This window comes from Vidua chalybeata, chromosome 2, assembly GCF_026979565.1.
Source record: "Vidua chalybeata isolate OUT-0048 chromosome 2, bVidCha1 merged haplotype, whole genome shotgun sequence".
Lineage (NCBI taxonomy): Eukaryota > Metazoa > Chordata > Aves > Passeriformes > Viduidae > Vidua > Vidua chalybeata.
Genome location: NC_071531.1, coordinates 73,589,915 through 73,610,576, shown reverse-complemented (window position 1 = coordinate 73,610,576; position 20,662 = coordinate 73,589,915). Strand labels below are relative to the sequence as shown.

Here is a 20,662-nt window from a genome sequence, read left to right as displayed (position 1 = left end):
TCTTCTCACTTTCTGTACAGCTTTCCATGCCCTGATTAACTTTTCTCTATTTTACTTTACTTTATTTCTAGAGTTTCCATGGGGTAGAAACATTATACTTTGGTAAATGGGAGACTCAGATCTGATTAGAAAAAAAGTTCTTTCTGTGTTGAAAAATGGCCTTGTGTATTATTTCAGCATATCAAGGCTATGTCTGCGATCCCAGTGGCAAAGTAATGACATGACACAGTGCAATCCCTGTGCCAGACTGTGCAATTGAGAAGGTAATGGGCATGTGGGAATGCCAAGTTCCTCTGCTGCTAGGGCAGCCTGGGGAAGACTGTGCCTCAGGGAGGCATAGGCCTTTTGCAGATGTTCTGCTGCTCAGAGGGGCTGTCTGAGCCGAGCTGTCCTTGCGAACTGAGCAGCTCATCATTTCCTGAGGTCTGTTACATAATTTTAGTGGGGTTGTACTTTAGCTGTAACCAGTAGTTCTTTCCAGTTTTGGCAAGCAAGCCCTGGTATTTTGCGCTGCTTTTGAATCAAGGAGCTTCGTCCTCAGGGATGCATTTTATACTATAAAGTATATAAGGAATACAGGGAATATAGTTCAGGTACGTCGGTGAAGGCTGGGGTCTGTATAAACTTGCTCACTTGATCATGTCTGCTTTAGGATGAGCCTAGTCTTTCCTTTCCAGTGATTAATGTGGAGTGAATCCCCAGGTGTTTTGGTAGGGATAGTGACATAAGCAATCCATAAACTGGAAATAAAAACCATTGAGGATCTCTCTCCTGCATAAAACATGGAACAATCATATTATTAAACCTGTGCAAGGTTTAATAGTGGATCATGAACCTTATTTGTAAGTAAGCTGGCTGTTAGGTTTTGGGTTGCATTTTTTAATCTGTTATTTGCAGGGTTTTTTTTAAAGCAATAAGATAAAAATATGAAAATCAAAATAAGCAAATAAAGCTTCCCCGAATTTAAGAAAAAACAGTTGATTTATACAGTATGTATCAACACATGTACATACCTATTCAATTGAGTAATTTTCTTATTCTATGTCCTAAATATACAGAGGAAAGAGCACATGCTTGCATACCACCAGTGGTCTCAGACCCTGACATTCTCTTTTGGAGAATACTATGCTTATAGTTTTTACTGTCAAAATCTCTTTTGTGTTTCTTTGTACCCAAGCAGAGAATAACTGTCCAAGAGCAGTCAAGGCTGATATCTGTCTCCAGTGGTAGATTCAATAACAATGGAAATGCAGACTAGTTGTGGGAATAAACTAGGCCTGTGAAGTTCTGCATGTACCTTACTCTTGAGCAGTGTAATAATACAACAGATTATTTGATACTAGGATTCCTACACAGGCCTGCAATGTAATTCCCAGCTCCGGAACAAAATTAATCCATTACAAGATCAGCTGGGTCATAGTCTTAAACTCCCAAAGAAATTTGGTTCCAGAGCTGGGAACAAACATGCCTTGGCCTTGTGTCCACACTTATATGTGCAAGTAAAATGGGCAACCATAGTTCTAATGAGATTGGCATGCATTCATGTAGCTCATCTTGTCTCCCACCTTTTCCTTTCCAAAAAGAGAGTGGCCTCATCTGAACTGCTCATTATGATAACTCTGCACCATGCTGTCAGCATGCTTATACTTTGCCTGGGAAAGTCTGGTGAGAATATTGCCAAACAACTTGAGAATCATAAGTTAGCATGATTATGTGCCCAGTGCCTCTGCCTTTGTCTTCGCCTTTCTTAATTTATTAGTATGGACATAACCTGTCATATTTAGTCTCAAAACATGAATGTTTATTTTTGGTGTATGGAAGTCCTCTACAAGACAATCTTGAGAGGAACAGATAAGATTTTTGTCTGACTTGGAATAGCACAAAATACTTTTTTGATTTAATTCTTTTAAATACAAACAGAAATACTTCTGGATACAACTCAAGAGACATCAGAGATTGGCTGGACTGCACACCCTTCTGATGGGGTAAGCATTTCCCTTGTCCCTCTTCTTGTCTCTATGTCTGCTGGGAAGACATGCATGCATCTGATGAAGAAAGGGAAACTGTGAGACTTGGTTCATAGATTTTTTTAATATATGAAGAATTTGAACAGTTTTTGATCTGTTTTGCAAAGCCAGATTGTTAAGAGAGAAGGATGCTGAGTGGGATGCAGTTGCCACCTCCTTACCCTCTTCATTCCCCTGTGCTCCAGAGATACTAAAGAGTTCTCCAGCCACCCCTCCATACTAGAATAGAATAGAATAGAATAGAATAGAATAGAATAGAATAGTTCAGTTGGAAGGTACCTACAACAATCACCTAGTCCAGCTGCCTAACCACTTAAGGGCTGACCAAAAGTTGAAGCATGTTACAAAGGGCACTGTCAAATGTCTCTTACACACTGACAGACTTGGGGTATTGACCACCTCTCTAGGAAGACTGTTCCAGTGTCTGACCACCCTCTAGGTAAAGAAATGTTTCCTGATGTCAATTCTGAGCTTCCTGTGAGGCAGATTTGAACCATTCCCATGCATCCTATCATGGATCTGAGGGATAAGGGATCAGCACTTCCCTCTCCAATTTCCCTCCTCAGGGAGCTGCAGAGCAAGGGGGTCACCCCTCAGCCTCTCTTCTCCACATTGGACAAACCCAGAGCCCTCAACCACTCCTCCCAGGACACACCTTCCAGCCCCTTCACCAGCTTTGTTTCCCTCCTCTGCCCACATCCAGAGACTTTCACACTCCTCTGAAGTGGTGGTGCCCAGAGCTGCTCCCAGCACTCCGGGTGAGGCCGCACCAGCGCTGAGCACAGCGGATGATCCCCCCTCTGCCCTCTGTGCTCTGTGTTTGATGCCCCCAGGACACGGTTCCTGCCTTCTGGGCTGCCCAGGCACACCCTGCTGACTCTCATTGAGCTGCTGCCCCCAGCACCCCCAGGGCCCTCCCTGCAGGGCACTCTGCAGACACTCCTGTCACAATTTGTACCTGTGCCTGCAGTTACTCCATCCCAGGTGCAGGATCTGGCACTTGTTCTTGTTAAGTTATGTGCCATGAATGATTGCCTAATGCTCCCATGGTGTACAAACATTGCAGTTGTGCTCCTGAGCTCTCTGTGCTCCCAGGAGCAGCATAAATGATCCCAGCTAGCACTGGCATCCTAACTCTATGCCATGCTAGCCCTTGGTTTACCTTCAGCTCTCCTGGTGGTATGCCCTTCCCCCATCAATTATAGATTAAATCTCTCAATCAGTCCCTCCAGTTTATGAGCAAAGATGCATTTCTTCCATTGGAACAGTAGATCCTGTCACGTCCCAACACACCCTATGTCTCAGAGATTCTTCAGTGGTTACGAACCCAAGCATTTTGGCAGAGGTAGCAGTCCTGAAGCCAGTATTGATGTCTTGCATCATTTATTTCTTTCAAATGTGCCTTACTACTACTGAAAAGATTGAGAAAAACCATGCTCCTGATTTTTTTAACATTTCATCCAGGGCCCTGAAAACTCTCTTGATCAACTTCACACTTTTGTTGGGATGTTATTTGTACCCATGTGAAAAAGCAGTTGTGGATAGTAGTCTGAAGGCTGTACTAAGCTCTTCCATCATCTGGTGACATTGCTAAACTGGGGCCCAGGGAGACAACACTTGCCTGAAAAGATGTTCCAATCAGTAAAAGGGTGCTTCTGTTTCACACAGGAGGGAGTCAGTAATGACCATAACTTGCTGTTGTTTCTTCTTGGCAAATGGTCTTAATGCAGATCTTATTGTGAGAAGTTGGTTGCTCAGACCTTCATGAGAATGCTTGAGCAGGTTCCTTCTCTTCTATCTCACTATGCACGTCCTCTGTCATACCCAGGGCCTTGTACCTATTCTGTAAAACTTGTTGAGAGGTTTTGTCTTACAGCTTTGTACAGGAACCTGCTTCCACCCCTCCTTATACCTCCCTTGTGCCTTCCTGCAGGCACAAAACAGATTTGAACCTGCCCCTGTAGTGGCCATGCTGAGAGGTTTATGTGCATAGGAGATGTCAGCACACAGCTCTCACTGTGGTAAAGCTAGGTAGAAGGGACTTCTGCTTTAATGTGTTCTCCAGAGAACAGTGTCTTGTTGCTCTGTCTCATTTGTTTGTGTTATTTGGTTTGTCTCTAGAGATAAGAGATGAGAAAAGAGGAGGGAAGAAAGTGTGACTTGCATTTTGAGATTCTCGATGTCGTGTGACCAAGTTTGCATGATTTATGTTTTCTGTCACAACAATTCTTACTTCAGAGCTTTGACTGCTCTTCTTTACAGGGTCATACTCTGTCTAGAATGCTCTGCTGCACATAGCATCAACAAGTTCAAATCTTGTCATAGACATGGCAAGGAGAGGGGGAAGACAAAGACCTGTCCTATATTTTTGGTGCAGTTGAATACTGAATAAATTTTTTTATTCCTGTTTCTTTTTTCTCCTCTATATCCATTGTAGTGGGATGAGGTAAGTGTCCTGGATGACAAGAAGCGCCTGATCCGAACCTTTCAAGTGTGCAACGTGGCTGAACCAGGTCAGAATAACTGGCTGCGCACTCACTTCATCGAGCGGCGCGGGGCCCACCGCGTCCATGTCCGCCTCCGTTTCTCAGTGAGGGACTGTGCCAGCATGCGCACTGTGGCCTCTTCCTGCAAGGAAACTTTCACACTCTACTACCACCAGTCGGAGGCTGACATAGCCTCTCAGGACATGCCAGAGTGGCGTGAGGGCCCCTGGACCAAAGTGGATACTATTGCAGCTGATGAAAGCTTTTCCCAGGTGGACAGCACTGGGAAGGTGGTCAAGATGAATGTTAAAGTACGTAGCTTTGGGCCACTCACCAAGCATGGCTTCTACCTGGCCTTCCAGGACTCGGGAGCCTGCATGTCCTTGGTGGCAGTCCAAGTCTTTTTCTACAAGTGCCCAGCTGTGGTGAAAGGATTTGCCTCCTTTCCTGAAACCTTTGCTGGCGGAGAGAGGACCTCACTGGTGGCATCGCCGGGGACGTGTGTACCCAACGCTGAAGAGACAAGCACGACGGGGTCCTCGAGTGTTCGGCTGCACTGCAATGGAGAAGGGGAGTGGATGGTGGCCATTGGACGATGTACCTGCAAGGCTGGCTACCAGCCTGTGGATGATGAACGAGCCTGCCAAGGTGAGAGAACATTATTCCTCTTCCCCTTAGGCAGCCATTTTATCATTGGTTCTCTATATCAACAATATTGGGCCTTAGCCAAAATTTCACAGAGCTGGGAAAGTAAATCGTTTCTCAGAGAGATCGCCTTGTAGCAGCCTCTTCTCACACATTTAGCTCCTCAGACTGGAGTTTTGGAGTGACCACTTGTCATGGTATAGGAATGGTGTTCTGCAGTTTGGTATTGCCACTAAAACCACGCTGCCACTCCCTCCCCCTCCAACTGGAAGCACAAAAGGCAAAGATCATTGGTTATGATAAGAACAATTTACTGGAAACAGCAATGAGATAATAAAATGAACAGTAACAGCAACACTATTAACAAAAAAGGTGTAAGACAGATGATTTACATGGGAAGTGACAATAAACAAATACTGGTCTGATTGTTTTTTTCCAGCACATAAAGGATTTCTCCCAACAGAAAGGAATGCCCTTTTCCTTGGACTGTGAGTGCCTTCCCCCCACCGCTGTCAATGATAAGAGGTGTTGTAGAGCATCATCTGGTCCTGGTTACACCCCCACAGCCATGCCCACTGCCAGCTAATGCAAGAGATTGTCTTTGTCCTGGCCAAAACAAGGACACCACTGCTTGCTGCTAAGAGTATGGTTGGAAACTCCACTCAGGCCTTAGTTACAGCTGCCACCAGAGACAGGGTACTTACACAGAAATAGCAGTAGCTGTCACTAGCCAGATCTACCATAATTCCACTTCTTTACCAAGAGGCAGCAGAGAATTAGAAGAAAGATGCCACATGGAGGAGAGCTGAACCCAGAGCTAATAGACTCTCTGTCCTAGTTATTTTGGGCCCTTTTGCTAGTGTATAGTAATGAAATTAAAAAAGGGGAAACAGCAGCAGCCTGGTCATGGGACAGGGAAAATGTGGCTCTGTGAGTCTGTTCTGACTAGAAAAAGCAGTCATAATAGTATAATCATTACCAATAATGAATGTACTCTCTGCCCCAGGGCCAATGGTATTTCTGTGATATGTTTGTAGGAGGTGGTAGATTACATTATGTGTCACCCATAAGTGGTATTGGGCTAAAATCTGGCCAAGCCTGAGCACCAAGTCTAATGTCATGACTGTGTTCCTATCCATTAGAGCAAACTGCTTATGTTGGTTGTATAATTTGTGTATGATGTTCTTTTGGTGCTTCCTTTGTTTTAATATACATCTATTCAAAATCTCTCAGCAGTCTAAAATGTTGCTGCACTACCCTTTAGTAGTCTAAAAAATAAATGTAATGTTTTGGCTGCAAACAAAATTTAAAAGTTGGATTTATTCAAACAAGGGTTAACTTGGACAGGGAAAGTACAATTACTCTGGTTAACAGCAAGTGCAAATACAATGAATAATTAGTGGTCGTCAATATACTACCTTAAAGTCCTGCTTCATGAAGTGATTTGGGTCATGCAAAATAGCTTTATTAAAATACAGGTCATTGTTCTGGAGACTTAAAAAGCAATTAAAATTGGTAAGTGCTTTTCATTTGTTTAAACTTTCAGAATAATTAAAATATGTGTGCCTTTTTATCCTGCTCATTCTGAGAGAAATGTAACTACATTCATTTAGTGCTGCTTCAGAGACAGTAAGCTGTGATGTAGAGCCGCACTGTATGGCACTAAATTTGTTGTCTGCATCAGTAGCACGACTAGTTCACAGTCTAAATAAACTGCTAGTCAGTAATTTAGTTTCAGATAGGAGTCTTAAGCAGTCAAAAAAAAAAAAAAAAGAGAAAGAAATTTGGCTTGCCAAATAAAAACAAGGATTTTTTTTAAAAAAAAGTCTTCAGTTTTCCATAGTATTCAGTGAAAGCTGATACTTCCTTGTTGCCTCATTGTCATAGAAGCTGGAGATAGATGAAAATGGTTAATATTATAAGGACTAAGTGAAATAATGACAGTCTATCTAGCTACAAAAGTCAGTTCCTATTATTTACTTCCCGAGATTCCATGAGCAGCCTAGAGCAGCCAATGACAACCAAATATGAATCATAATGTTAAAGGGTATTCTTTGCTCCTCATGTTTCTTGTAAAGTCCTCTGGCTTGGTTATCCTTCCTGATCTCTTCTCCTGCTAACAACATATTGCTGTCCTGTCTGAATGAAGCCACCTTCAGCTCATGTCCCCTTGCTTGGTGTTCCTCTGCATGGAGTCCTCTCCAGCCCTTCTCTGTGCATGTCTTCTCCTTTCCTAAGAACAGATGTACACCCTGATACAGAGCAGCCACAGAGTTCTAGATGAAACACAGAACAAAAGTGCTAGCCCAAGGGCAGATTTCTACTGATGATAATGCAGAGAGGTGTTCTTAATAAGACTGAAGAATCAACCAAGGATAAGGAGAAGAAGCAAGTTTCCTTCTTACACTTTGGTTGAAGAGTGTGTGGGCATTGCCTTCCCCCTCACCATATGCAAGCCTGTGGAGTCCTTCCTGGACCAGCTGTTATCTCTTTATTTAGAACAACAAATCTGCCAAGAGCCATTCTGAGCAGATAGATAGAAAGTCCTTCTTTTCCCCCTGCCCCCTATCATGATTTAAGGTACTTTCTTTCCTTATTTTTATAAGACTGCCTGCTCTGTGTTACTATATGGCAGATTTCTCCAGCTAAATAGAAGAGTGAAACAGCAACCTTTAGCAAGCCCTTTGGGTGATGTGGGGAGCAATCTGTGTGGGATTCACTTTTCACTTTATCTGATTAGACTTGTCATGCTGAACAGTCAAAAAAGAGAATGGCAGTCTACAGAGGGAAAAAGGTTGGGACTTTAGTTCCTTTTCTTTCTGTAGATGTATGCACAAAGGGTGCCTTGCCATGCAAAATCATATAGGATTTAGATTACTAGGTGCTTTTGAAAATAATATTTAAAATTTATGACTGGGACATTTAAAAAATATTTTTAAAATTACAGTGTTGACAAAAAAGAGAAGAGGAATGACTGCCTGATAAAGTGCTAAGCTGACTTCCAAATAAAGAAGGACGGAGCTCTGGACAGAGCTGAGCTGATTAGCCATGTGTGTGGCACCTCTGTACAAACATACTTAACCAGAGGCAGAAAACACCAGCCAGAAAGAGGAGGAGGGAACAAATTTGGAGTGAAAAGCTTTAAGCTGAACTTGGGAGAGGGAGGAGAAAAGGTGTTGGTTTAATGTTTGTTTTTGTTTTCTCATTACCCAAATCTATGTTAATCAGCAATAAATTAAATTTCCCCAAGCCAAGTCTGTCTTGCCTGCGATAGTAATTGGTAAACAAGCTCCCTGTCTTTATAACTTCTTTACCTCTGCCTACAAGCTTTCTCATCCAGTTTTCTCCCTGTGTCTTGCTGAGGAGGGAGAGTAAGAGGGTGGGCATTTGGGTGTTTACCAAGGTTGGCTATCCACATGGCTGCTTCTCCTGTCTTCTTTCTCTGGATGTTTGTTTCTAAGAGTATTTAGCAAGCCAAAGGTCTGCCTGTCATCTGTAGTAGCTGTCAGGTTTCCATAAAAGTGCCCTTGTCCTTTGGCTATATGCAGTCTCCTTCTGATTGCAGAAGGAATCACATCTGTATTACTGATAGCTACAGGAGCAAGCAACTGTGCAGGGAGCTGTTGGAGGTCTCATTTGGGATTAATATTTTATGATTATTTTTGTGTTATTAAAAAATGCCTTTTCTCATCAGCTTGGATAAACCTTTTTCAGTGTGTGAGGCTAAAAGAATGTTAAGATTTATACTAAAGTAAAAGATTTGATAGTCTGCTAAAAATATGCACATACAAGTAACAAAAGGAAAAAAAGAGAACAATACGCTCTTCTTAAATTTTAATCACTTAAAGGATGCTTCCTTTAAAGCCACAAGATAATTTACGTCGCAGGGACTTGTGAATGTCATCTGCTCCAACCCCACGCTCAAAGCAGGACCAAATTGGGTTAGGTCACTCAAGGCCTGTTCTACTCTAGTTTTAGTTATTACTGAAGATGGAGATTACACAATGTCCCTGGGCAACTGTTCCAATATTTGACAACGCCCATGGTGAAATGACTTCTTCCTATGTAGAAGAAGATTTTAGTAAGATGTAGTAAGAAGTTATTACAACTTGTGTCTGTTATCTCACGTTCTGCCACCTCGTGCCTACACCTTCTTCATATCCTCCCATTAGGTGGCTGATGACAGCCATAAGCTTCCACCCCACAGCCTGCTCTGCTTCAAAATGAACAAACCCAGTGTCTTAGCCTCTCCTGGGTAAGAGCTTTAATTTCAAGGTAAACTCACAGCTGACAATAATGTTTGATGCCTTGATCTAGATTACCTTTTTCAATATTTTTTTTCTTCCATATTACTCCTTTCATCAGCTTCTCCAGCCTCCTTCTGCTACTTGCACATACATTTTGGTGCTTTTCAAGTAGTTTGCTTCTTTTCCTGTATCAAGTGCTTGCTGTCTACTCATATTCTGTCCTACCCTGCCCAAATCTTTCCTCTTGTGTTTTTGCATTTTTTTCTCACACAACCCATTCCCTGGCAGTTCTCCCACATATAATTAGCCAGTAATTGCTTCAGCTCCACCTCTTTTACCTAAAAAATCCCTTACTCAACTGATCTATCAACAGTTAAGCAGAAAAGAGGTCTTAGTCACTTCAGTTATTTTATCTCAGTTGATTTGATGCTCTTCTTTAAGACTCAAAAGAAACACTTTTCTCTCTTTATGTTTCTTTCATTTTCCACTCTCTCTTCCCCACCCAAACAGTTGTAGTAACTGTGAAACTCTAGATCAACCCAGGGCCCTATTGCATCACTGTGCCTGGCTTTTATTGCTGGCTGATCCCACCTTATTCAGGACAAGATGCAAGATGCACAGTAGCAGTCACTGTGGAATAGTCTGGCCCAGCAGGAATTTGCTACCACCATAAGCAAGCCATAGAAATATTTATGGGAGGGGGAGGGGGGAAGAAGTGTTTTATCTAAAAAACACTACAATTTTTATTTTCTAGTGTGTTTTCTTCATGCTAATTATGCTATCTTTCTAGCATTTTGAGAAATGTAATGTCTAAATGTCTACATCATGATTCTACAATATTATTGGTTGCTAACTCCTTTCCATCATCTTGCCCTCTAAGTGCCAAACTCCATCCCTTTGCCTTGAGTCATTCTCATTTGATGCCCTCTGTAGTTCTGCACATGCAGCTTTCCCTAGGCCTCAAAAGCATCTGTGTCCATTCATCTTTCCCAGTTTGACTCCACTTCCAGCTTTGACATTGTTCATTTTCAATACTCTCACATCTAGTATTTATTCTTGCTGTCCCACAGTACACCTGGGAGCAGAACTCCTACATAAGAAACTCATCAGTTGTCTCAGTCAATAAGAGAGCAATTTTATGCTCTTCTAAATGTCTTCTTGTGTCTCAGTTCAGTTCCATCTGCATACAAAAAGTGTCACCTGTATCACATTCCCTAAAGTCACTGCTGGGTATACCTAAAGCTCTGTTGAAGTTCCCAATTGCCTTTCTTAGTCCTTCTCCTCTTGATGCATTTTGCTTTATTCTCCAAATATTCCTCTCTGCTCTTACTGTCCAAGTGAGCTTTTTAATGCCTCTTTCTCTACCTCTTTGCTTGTTGGTCTGTCCTCTCTTCATTTTCATTTTCTTTACCCCTTTCCCTACTGCCACTCCATGATTCCAGCACTTTTCTCTTCTGGTTTTGCTATTTGTTATTGCTAGAACTCTGTCAGAAGCTGCTCCTCTGGCCTCCCAGGTGGAAATTGTCTCCAGTGAGCAGTCAGGCAAACACAGGCAGCACAGGGGCGAGCGTTGTAGGGGGAGCTGAGGAAAACTGGGTCAGTGTCTGAGATGAGCTGTGCCCAGCTGAACTGCTGTGGCATTCTGACACTGTGCCAAGATACAAAAAATGACTGAGACAAGCTGAGGGAAAAGCGCTTGCGCACTCCTAACTCTGCCTTCTCCTGTCATAGTAGGCTTGACTTGATGGGAAGTGGCAGCTTGCTCTGCCCCCTGAGGTGCTAGCTCTGCAACCCTCTGTCCTTGCATCCGATATTGTGAATCAATCAGAGCTAGATCTGTGTTTTCTTGGAAAGTCCTGCTGCTGGGGGATGGTAACTTGTACTATCACCAGTGACAGGTCCTGTGGCTTAGCTGGTGTTCGTGTTTTGTGTGAAGCTGTTCTGCAGGAACACGGTGGAGGTGTTTCAGGAGAAGCCACTCTTGTTCAGTCTTTCTCTGGGATGGTCTTGAAGTGTTAGTGTTCACTAAAGGAAGACATACTAGTCCTGGTGACAGTGGGCCTACTACAGTGTGAATATTTGTTATGACTGTCTCCAGTGAGCACAGTCATCAGCAGAGGCTGTAGGACCACAGCAAGTGGACCTGATGCCATGATCTACAGTAAGAAGGGAATGCAAGGTAAGATCATTCAGAAACAAATGAGAGTTGGATTCTGTCTGTGTGTGCAAAGACAGCCCTAGGCTCACTGTAAGTGCTTGAATAAAAGGAAGTGGCTTTTGCCTATTTAGATTGCCAGGGAATTTTTTTCTCTTTCCTCCTGACTTGACCTTCGATACACTATTTATAGTGACTGGACTGAGGCAATGCCAGGAAAAGCTCCATGTCCTGGGAACAATTATTATTGCTATCTGTGGGCTAAAGTCCTGAGTGCTGTGGGCAACCTATCTTAGGCAGTTTTGGAAAGGGATAAAGGTGCTTGTGAATGCAAGCAGCTCTCTGACTGGATGCAGAGGCAGGTTCAGGTGGAAGCAGAAAGTTTGTGATAGCTGCAGTGCCTGCCTTTGGAAGCCATTCTTTAGCTTCTTGTAGCTGGAGGCCAGTTAGTGTCTACTTTACTCAGTCCAGCTGTTTTGACCAAAATTACAGATGTAAAATATAAGCAGCAACAAAACTTAGGCCATAGTATTATTTTTCCAACTATATTTTATTAGGAAGGTGAGAGAGATGTGAATCATATTTAATCACTGTAAATCTGCTTTGCTTGCAGTATGCTATGTGATTTCATTTTGCTGTTTTTCTTCTGGAAATAGAAATACCCAGGGGCAGAATGAGAGTTTCAAAGCATGATTGTTTCTCTGTATCTGCCATCCCTTCTGGAAATAACAATGTGAGATTATAGGTTTATGTAGTAATTATTTTTTTCACTAGACAATAAAAAATAATCACTGTGGAGAGATCTTCCCTCCTGAGTTGCTCAGTATTCCACTCCATAGTTCTTCAAGTGCAATTTCTATAATGGGAGTGGAACTGCACAGGTGAATCTCTTCCTTATTGCTTTTCTTTACTCTTTTCTGTCTTGTTTAAAGTCTTTTCTCAGGCCCCTCCCTCAGAGGGAACCTGACCATCCTATTCTCATTTCACTTCTGAACATCTGAAATGAGATGTAGTCTAGTGTCAAGAACTTTCCATTCATTGTTCCCTGTCCACCCACCCTCAATCATGTATGTGATGAGTGATCTGGCAGTGAGGCAACCAAGACCGCGGGGTTCTATCCACATTTTAATTGGCTTATGTTTAAGAGAAAACACAGAGTAGCTGAACTTGGGAGAGATCTCTGGAGTACACCTTAACCCCTCTCCCTGCACAAGCAGGGTCATCTCTAGCAAGTAGGCCAGCAGTAGATCCAGACTATTTTTGAATTTCTCTAAGGAAGGAGACTCTACAACCCTCTGGGTAACCTGCTTCAGTGTTCTGTCATCCTCATGGTAAAAAAATGTTTCTTTGTGTTCAGAGGGAACCTGCTGTGTTTCAGTTTGTGCTGTTCACCTCTGGGCCTGTCACTGAGAAACACTGAAGAGCCTTGCTCTGTCCTCTTCGCTTCCTCCCTTCAACTATTTGTGCTCATTCATGAGATTGCTAAAAGCCTTCTCCTCTCCAGGCTGAGCAATCCCATCTCTATCAGCCTGCCCTCCTGTGGGAAATACTCTATCCCCTTCATCGTCTTTATGGCCGATTAAATATTCTGCTGGATTCTCTCCAATATGTTAATGTCTCTTGTGTACTGGGGAACCCAAAACTCAATACAGGACTCCAAGTGTACCCTCACCAAAGCTGAGTAAAAGCCAAAGATCATCTTACTTGCTGCAGAATTCCCCGAGGTCTCCACGACCTAGGGTTCCTAAAGGCTGGTCTTGCTAGTAAAGAATGATGTGAGGAACTTGTCCTGTGTCACCCAGCAGTTGACCTACATTTTCTCTAGTCTTCCTTGAGCCACTTCTGTTCTTACCCTTCTTGCTTTTGACATCCTGTGCCAGATGTGATTCCAGGTAGGCTCTGCTTTTCCTAGCCATGTGTCTACGTGTTTGGACAATGCCTCTATGTTCCTCTCAGGCTACCTGTCCATGCTTCTGCCTCCACATACTTCCTTTCTGTTCTAGGAGCTCTGTTCAAACATGCAGGCCTGTTGGCATTTTTTGCCTGAATTTGTGCTTTTTGGGATGGACTGCTTTTGCACCTGGAAGAAGTAATCCTTGCACGTGATCTATTTTTTTTGCATCATTCTTCACTCCAGGGCGTTATCCCACGGGACTCCTCCAGATCACCCAAGTGCTCACATCTGCTTGTCCTGGAGTTCAGTGTTGTGAGCTTGCTTTTTGCTCTGGTCACTGCACTCTGGATTTTGAACTCCACCATGTCATGGTCACTGTAGCAAAGGCTGGCTTCAGCCCTCACATCACCAGTGAGCCCTTCCTTGTTTGTGAGCATCAGGTCCAGGGGGGCACCTCCCCTCATTGCCTCCTCTATTGCTTGGGTCAGGAAGTAGTTCCCAATCCTTTCCAGGAACTTCCTCGAACCCTTATGCCCTGCTGTTTTCCTCCTCCAGTATAGTAGGCTGGTTGTAGTCCCCCTTGAAGATCAGTGCCTCTGAATGGGAGGGTAATTCCTGCTGTCAGCTCTGAGCTCCATCCAGATTTTCACAGGTAATCATGGAAAGCCATCTGAGACACACTGGTGTAGCCAAGACATGAGTCTGCTCTGGTCTAGCAAATAGGACATGGGAGCATATTACTGAAATTTATTTCATTGGTGGAACAGCTGCAGTGAAGTTTTCTTTCTTCAGTTACTCAGCTCTAGTGGAGTGCTTATTAATGAGCTGATGTAGCTGCTTCACTCTGTATAAGTTAAATAAAGGACAAGGGAATGTTTGGCCTGGAGAGGTTGGAAGGGAGAGATGTAAATGGCAACTGTATCAAAATCACTTCACAAACAGGCCAGGATCCTTCTTAAAAGTGGTTAGGTGGTTAGGCTTTTTGTTTTGGTGTTGTTTTGGTTTTTTTTTTTTTTTTTTTGGTGGTTTTTTTTTTTTTTTTTTGTGTGTGTGTTTTTTTTTTTTTTTTGTCTACTGCTCATATTTGAAGTTTTTCTCAGAAGCCTACTACTTTAGTTGGTGGAAATATTCTTCTTGTTTAAACCTGTAATTTACCGTATAGTCACCTGTTCTCATGCTGTCATTACTCTTGAACCTAAATAAACAACTCTTCATTGAGTGACTCTTACAGTTCTGGGATTGCACTCAAAACTAGATGCTGCCTCGGTGACTAAGAGATCTCTTAGATAGCAAGGAATCAGCTCAGTGTCACAAGACAAAAGGCATTGGACCCTGGGCAGTGCTTGGGGAGACAGCAATAATCTGCTTTTGTATATGGTTCAGACATATAATGCCAAGCACCGTGCATGGATGGTGAAATTAGATTTTGTGAGGCAGTTAAGAACAGGTGTAAGTATTTGATCACTGACGTTTGTTACACATACCTGTTCCAGAGTGTTGTCCCTATAGCAGTGTACTGTATCAGTAATGTGAGCAGATAACACTGTTATCCATTAGCTGACACCGTGTCCCTGTCCAGAGACTTGTGTTCTTGATCTATGTGTTGGTTGGTTGGTTTTTACAAGCAGCTTTTGAATGTTTATGGTCACTTGGAGTGACTGCCCATAACATGGATGAAATCTTGCTTGGCCTTTTAAGCAATACAGCTGTTCTAACTTACATATACTGCTTTTCTTTACTGAGGAGGTGTTGCACTATTTTGTTCCATTGCATAAAGCCTACAGCACTGCACTTGTCCTTACTACCTTTGGCTAATTCATCAACAGTGTGCTAACTCTGCAGGCCTCATCCCTGCATCCCCAGGCTCAACAGCAAGTTGCCAGTAGACTTTAAAAGAACTGTGTAAAAATAAATGTTTATTTATTTTAACACGTTTATTTTAAAATTAATTTCATTTAGTAAATGCCAGACAAACTCTTCATTCACAGATTTGCTAGGTTTCCATATGATTTGCAATTGGGCTAAAGGTGAATTTACCTGAAATCTTTTTGCACTGTCCTTATAGGGTAAATATGGTTTTGTCCTTCAGGGGTAAAGTCCATACCCTCTACAGATTTCCCTTTAGCATCACAGACATGGCAGGTATTACCATTATGTGTTCATTTTCATTTTTGTGACTAGCAGCAAGGTGTCCTACTTGATATCAGGCTGTAATACTGAATGAATGAAAATAACTGTTCTACAGGGTCTACCTTGACAAGTGGAATGAATATATCATTAGTTCTAAGCCTCATCAAAAGCTCAAGAAGGAGTTTGATGCAAGAAAAAAACAAATGAGATAAAATTGCTTTTAAGAAAATAAAGACATTCACATTAAATTCAGCATTCTCAAACTTGAAATAAAAAAAGAAAGATCCCTGAAATTTTGGTTGACTGACTTTGCAGAGTGTTGGATGAGAACTTCCCATTCATGCTACTCATAGTTTCAGTACAAATGCATTTGCCAAGAAGTGTGAATATTGTATTCTACATCTGTGGCTGTTAAGAGAGCCTAAAATTGAGTAAAAGGTGTATAGTTTATGAAGTGGATAAAATCTTCCATACTCTTTCTTGTCCATACAAACATATGGAGGTATCTCTCCGTATGGGAATAATTTGATTTTCTGCTGGATAAAGGCCTGAAGGCAAGGGCAGTTGCACTGTTCTTAACCATCATCCATCACACGAAAAATTACAGTCTCTTCTTCCCCTTTCCTTTCCAAATGGCAATGTATCACACACTGAATGTTGTCATCTTTTGAGTGCTGGAAAGAAACAGTGTTCCCCTATCTAATAGCTATCATTCAGTGTTATTGAAGTCCCCTTTATGGTCTGGCCTTACCACTCTTATCTGTGTACATGTGGAGGTTCCTCTGTGCATCCAAGAAGAATTTTGACAAGAGAGGATGAAGTAATATAAGAAGCATAAACCTGATGGGACTCCACAGATGTTATTGGCTGTTATTTCTGGACTGTGCCTGTAGCCGCAACAGGGATTGAACACATATGATTCTAATTTCATATAACATCTCTGTACAATATTCTTCTCTTATTTGCTTTGCTTTTTTTAGGTAACTTTTAATCCTCAGTCCATTTGAATATTCTGCTTACGGTAACCACTAGAATAGTTCTGCTCTTGAGGGTGTCCCTTGTGTCTTTTGATATCAAATGCTTATCTGGGATCTGTCTGAAAGTTTCCCATTCCTTGGAAATGCTCTTTATTGTGAAATTAATGAACCAAACATCAGCTGCAAATGAGCTTTCACCTGAACTTGTTAGTCCATAAAATCTAAAAGAGCTGCATCTATTTATATAGAAAATCAGCTTAGAAAACATACATAAAAGCAGTAAAAGCTGTATCCTATCACTTCTGTATAAGGTCCAGGCACCTCCTATTAGTCATCTTTGCCAAACCTAGAATGTGCCATGCTCTCATATTGTTAATAAATTATTTTTTCATTTTTCATTTTCTTTCCCTGTAGGATGGATTTCCATCCTTGTTTCAGCTTGTTGCATACACATGTTCCTATGCACTTGCAGATTAAATTTGACTAATTAACATACTTTTATCCATTACTGGGAAGTTTTCAGACCTACAGGAAAAAAAATAGGACTGCCAGTTTTAGTGTCTGCTCTTCGTTTTAATGCAAAATCAGCAATAGTAGTGTATATTACTTTAAGCAATGAAACTGTTGTAGGCAGCATAAAAAATCCAGTTTTGTGGCTGTGTTGGGTGGGGGGAAGGAGGTGTGGGTAACTGTTTGATATTTCAAGACAAATCGCTTGGCTGGGCTCCTTGGCTTCTCTAATTTAGAAGCTCTTTGAGTGAATAATGAGAAGACAATTATTCGAGGTGGCCAAAGCTGTCTCAGGACTGTTTCTCTTTCATCCACCAGTGAATCAATTTAAGCACTTACATATAGAATAAAATAAACTGTTTTGAAATGGCAACTTGGACAAAATATGCTCTATAAAGAACCAAAACGAGTAGTAGCTCTATGCAATAACTTCTCCCAGCAGTAGCAGCACAAGTTAAATGTAAATAAGATTACAGTGTTTCTGAAATCTGAATTAATGATTTTCCTGCTTTTGCCTTTCTTATTTTCCTCCTGTTAGCCTGTGCCCCTGGTTTCTTTAAAGTATCTGTGGGAGATGACCCCTGCCATCTGTGCCCTGCCCACAGCCACGCTCCACTGCCAGGTTCCCGGGAATGTGTGTGTCAGAACCGGTACTATCGATCTGCTTCAGACAATTCTGATGCTCCCTGCACTGGTAAGTGTTCGGATGAAGTGTTTGAAAACAAGAAGGGCGGTTAATGAGAGAAAATGTGCCCAAATGATTTGGGGGGGTGGGGGGGTTGCAATTCCCCTCTTAAGACCTTTGAAATTACCCCAAACTTCCCTTTTCTCCTGCACCTGACTACAGAGTGATGATGAGAATGAGGGTTTCATTACAGCCTTCAGAGGAAATGTTCTGTAAATAATGTTTTCCTTACCCCTCCCTGTTACTGAGCTCAGCCTGTCTGTCCCTCCCCTTCCCGTCTTGCTTTGTGTCTGTGCCCAGGTTTAGCAGTACAATTCTGCTGCCTACTTCTACCTTTCTGAACTTTTCATTCTTAGCTGCAGTGTCTTGTCCCATTCTCATCCCCATGCCTTCTTGTAACGCTCTGCATTTTTCTCCTTCTCTTCACTGTCTCTGTGCCATTAAGGGAAGTGTTAGATGCACAGAATGGGCAATTTTTCAGCTGTCAGAGTTTACCTCTGATGCCATTGAGGAATCTGGCTGGCACCAGGAATAACTGCAGGCAAAATTGGTGTCTAGTTCCTGGAACAGATGCAACAGGCTAACTAAAGTCTTAGAAAATTCAGAGATATTAGCTGCCAAAGGAGAGAATTAGAGGTCTCAGTAGAGATAAATCTTTACTAAGCTTGTGTAAAGTTTAAAATTTGTGTAAAGTTTTAAAAGGGATAGGCACTTCCCTAAACAATGGCTGTTCTTTTAAGGAAATTAAAAAGTCACACCCTTGAAACAAGGACTCTTCTTTGTAATTTTGTTTGTCTAAAATGTGCTAATACAGTTGTTCCTTTGTTAATGTGTGTGCTTGATGTAGCAAAGATTATGTTTTTCTTAGCCTTCCTCAAAGAAACAACTGATGAAGAGTAAGAATGAGAAGAAGAAGCAACTTATTCTTCTATTCTTTTCCCTTTGCTTTGCCTCCGGCCTTCCCTCACCTCTCTCCCACTTTCATGGGATTTTGATCCTTCATTCTGCTTTCTAGGCATCCCCTCTGCTCCTCGTGACCTCAGCTATGAAATCATTGGCTCCAACGTGCTCCTGACCTGGCGCCTCCCCAAGGACCTGGGCGGCCGCAAGGACGTTTTCTTCAACGTGATCTGCAAGGTGTGCCCAGCGGGATCAGTGGGGCCCTGCGTGCGCTGTGGGGACAGCGTGCAGTTTGAGCCGCGCCAGGTGGGGCTGACCGAGAGCCGCGTGCAGGTCTCCAACCTCCTGGCCCGTGTGCACTACACCTTCGAGATCCAGGCCGTCAACTTGGTCACTGAGCTGAGTTCAGAAGCACCCCACTTTGCCACCATCAATGTTAGCACCAGCCAGTCAGGTGAGGAGACTCCTGTCTCGAAGTTTCTACTTCTCTCTCTCGTTTGATTTGCTTTTATCTTTTGAATCCTGGAGTTTTGTCTTTTTACCTGTGCGGCGTTCCGTTGTTTTCTCCTGGCCCCGGGCAGCTCCGGCGCCTGGAGCAGCACCGCTTCTCTCCGGAGACCGGGTTCGCCACTTGTGCCCGGGCGCGGCTCCATTCCACACTCCGGGCAGGGCTGGCCGCGGTTTCTACTGCCGCACGCGAGGGATGCTGGCAAAGAGAGAAGGAATATCCACTTTGTCCACGAGGGAGGCTGAAAGGCTTTAATGGCCGCGGGAGCTGTGGTGGAGAAGTTGCAAACCGCCCCCAACTCCGTGTGGACGAAAATGGCCCTGAGATCTGGGAGGCGTGGGGTTTTATCGGGGGCAGGACGAGGAGAGCAGAAGCCCTCCCGCCGAATGGGGACAGGCGCTGTGGCGATGACGTGGACCATGGCGCCCGACGGGGACGCAACGGGGGCGGACCCTGGGCTCCGGGGCAAACAGGGTTGCAGGATCGGGGTGACAGACACCGAACTCTCCGGACGGGACGGGGAGTGGTTACAGGAGCAGCAGGCTGAAGCTCCAATAGTAAGAGACCCGGAGCGAACCACCGCGGTGGGGGGAGAAGCACAGGGGGTGCGCAGGGGTACACAGCACTCGGCTAGCTAACATAGATCATAACCCCTAATCTGAACCCAAACCCGGGATGCAACATACCTGTGTTGTGTGCCTTTTTTTATCCTGCCCAGTTAGTTCCATAGTTTCACTTTTGCCCTTCTCATTCCTGCCTTATCTAAATGGGCTTTCCATTCTTGCGTCTTGGAAGAAAAACTCAAGTTTAGCGGCTGATGTGATCGTTGCGGAAGGAGCTGCCCTGGAGAAAATTCCAATGGGAGATGTTGCGCTGTGGGTCAGACAAAGCACATCGTTTCACTGTGCAAGAGAGGGGACGCTACTAGGGTTTGATGAGGATTTTGTGAGCATCAGTTTGCCAGAGAAGCTATTAATTTTCTCTATCCCCTGCTCTTCTCCATTTTATCGTCTTATTTTCCTCTTAATAAGAAACATTTTTTTTTTCCTTTATATGGTGGAAATATTAAAATATGTTGTGCAGTTATATTCAAAGATGTCATGATCCTTGTAACTAGAAACTAAATCATGGGGATGACTAAACTAACATACTAATGGGTTGTGTGGGCAGTCAGAGGAGTTCTGTTTCCTGTAAATATCATTTACAAGGACTGGAGCTGGAGAGAGACACATACATCCAGGCATAGAGTTCTGCTAAATGTCAGCATTAAGAGGCTTGGGCATATGTTGTTCTTCACAAGCATGTATAAGCTAATATGGAGAGGAATTATACACAGCCTGTTTAAGAGGATATAATAAGGAGTAATGTGATGGAGAGGAGAAGGAGGGGTAACATTTTGAACTGAGTGACAGAAAATGTCTGCAAACATTTAGAGTTGTGTAAATGTTAAACTGAAACAAATCCTGTATGAGATTCCAGAGTGTAGTGTGGAAACCCC

The 20,662-nt window shown here is 43.0% G+C and overlaps 1 protein-coding gene across 9 annotated transcripts in view; it reads left to right on the top strand.

Annotated features, from left to right (window-relative positions):
• EPHB6 (EPH receptor B6) overlaps positions 1–20,662 on the top strand; it is a 67,151-nt gene that overhangs the window by 27,331 nt on the left and 19,158 nt on the right. For 6 of the 9 annotated variants that reach the window (XM_053935299.1, XM_053935301.1, XM_053935298.1 and 3 more), the window contains 4 exons: positions 1,921–1,985; positions 4,465–5,161; positions 17,610–17,765; positions 18,772–19,110. In XM_053935299.1, coding sequence (XP_053791274.1) covers positions 1,921–1,985; positions 4,465–5,161; positions 17,610–17,765; positions 18,772–19,110 — 1,257 coding nt within the window. Of the gene's footprint in view, positions 1–1,587; positions 1,666–1,920; positions 1,986–4,464; positions 5,162–17,609; positions 17,766–18,771; positions 19,111–20,662 lie in introns of those variants that run through there. The other 3 variants (XM_053935305.1, XM_053935304.1, XM_053935307.1) reach the window with 3 other exon arrangements.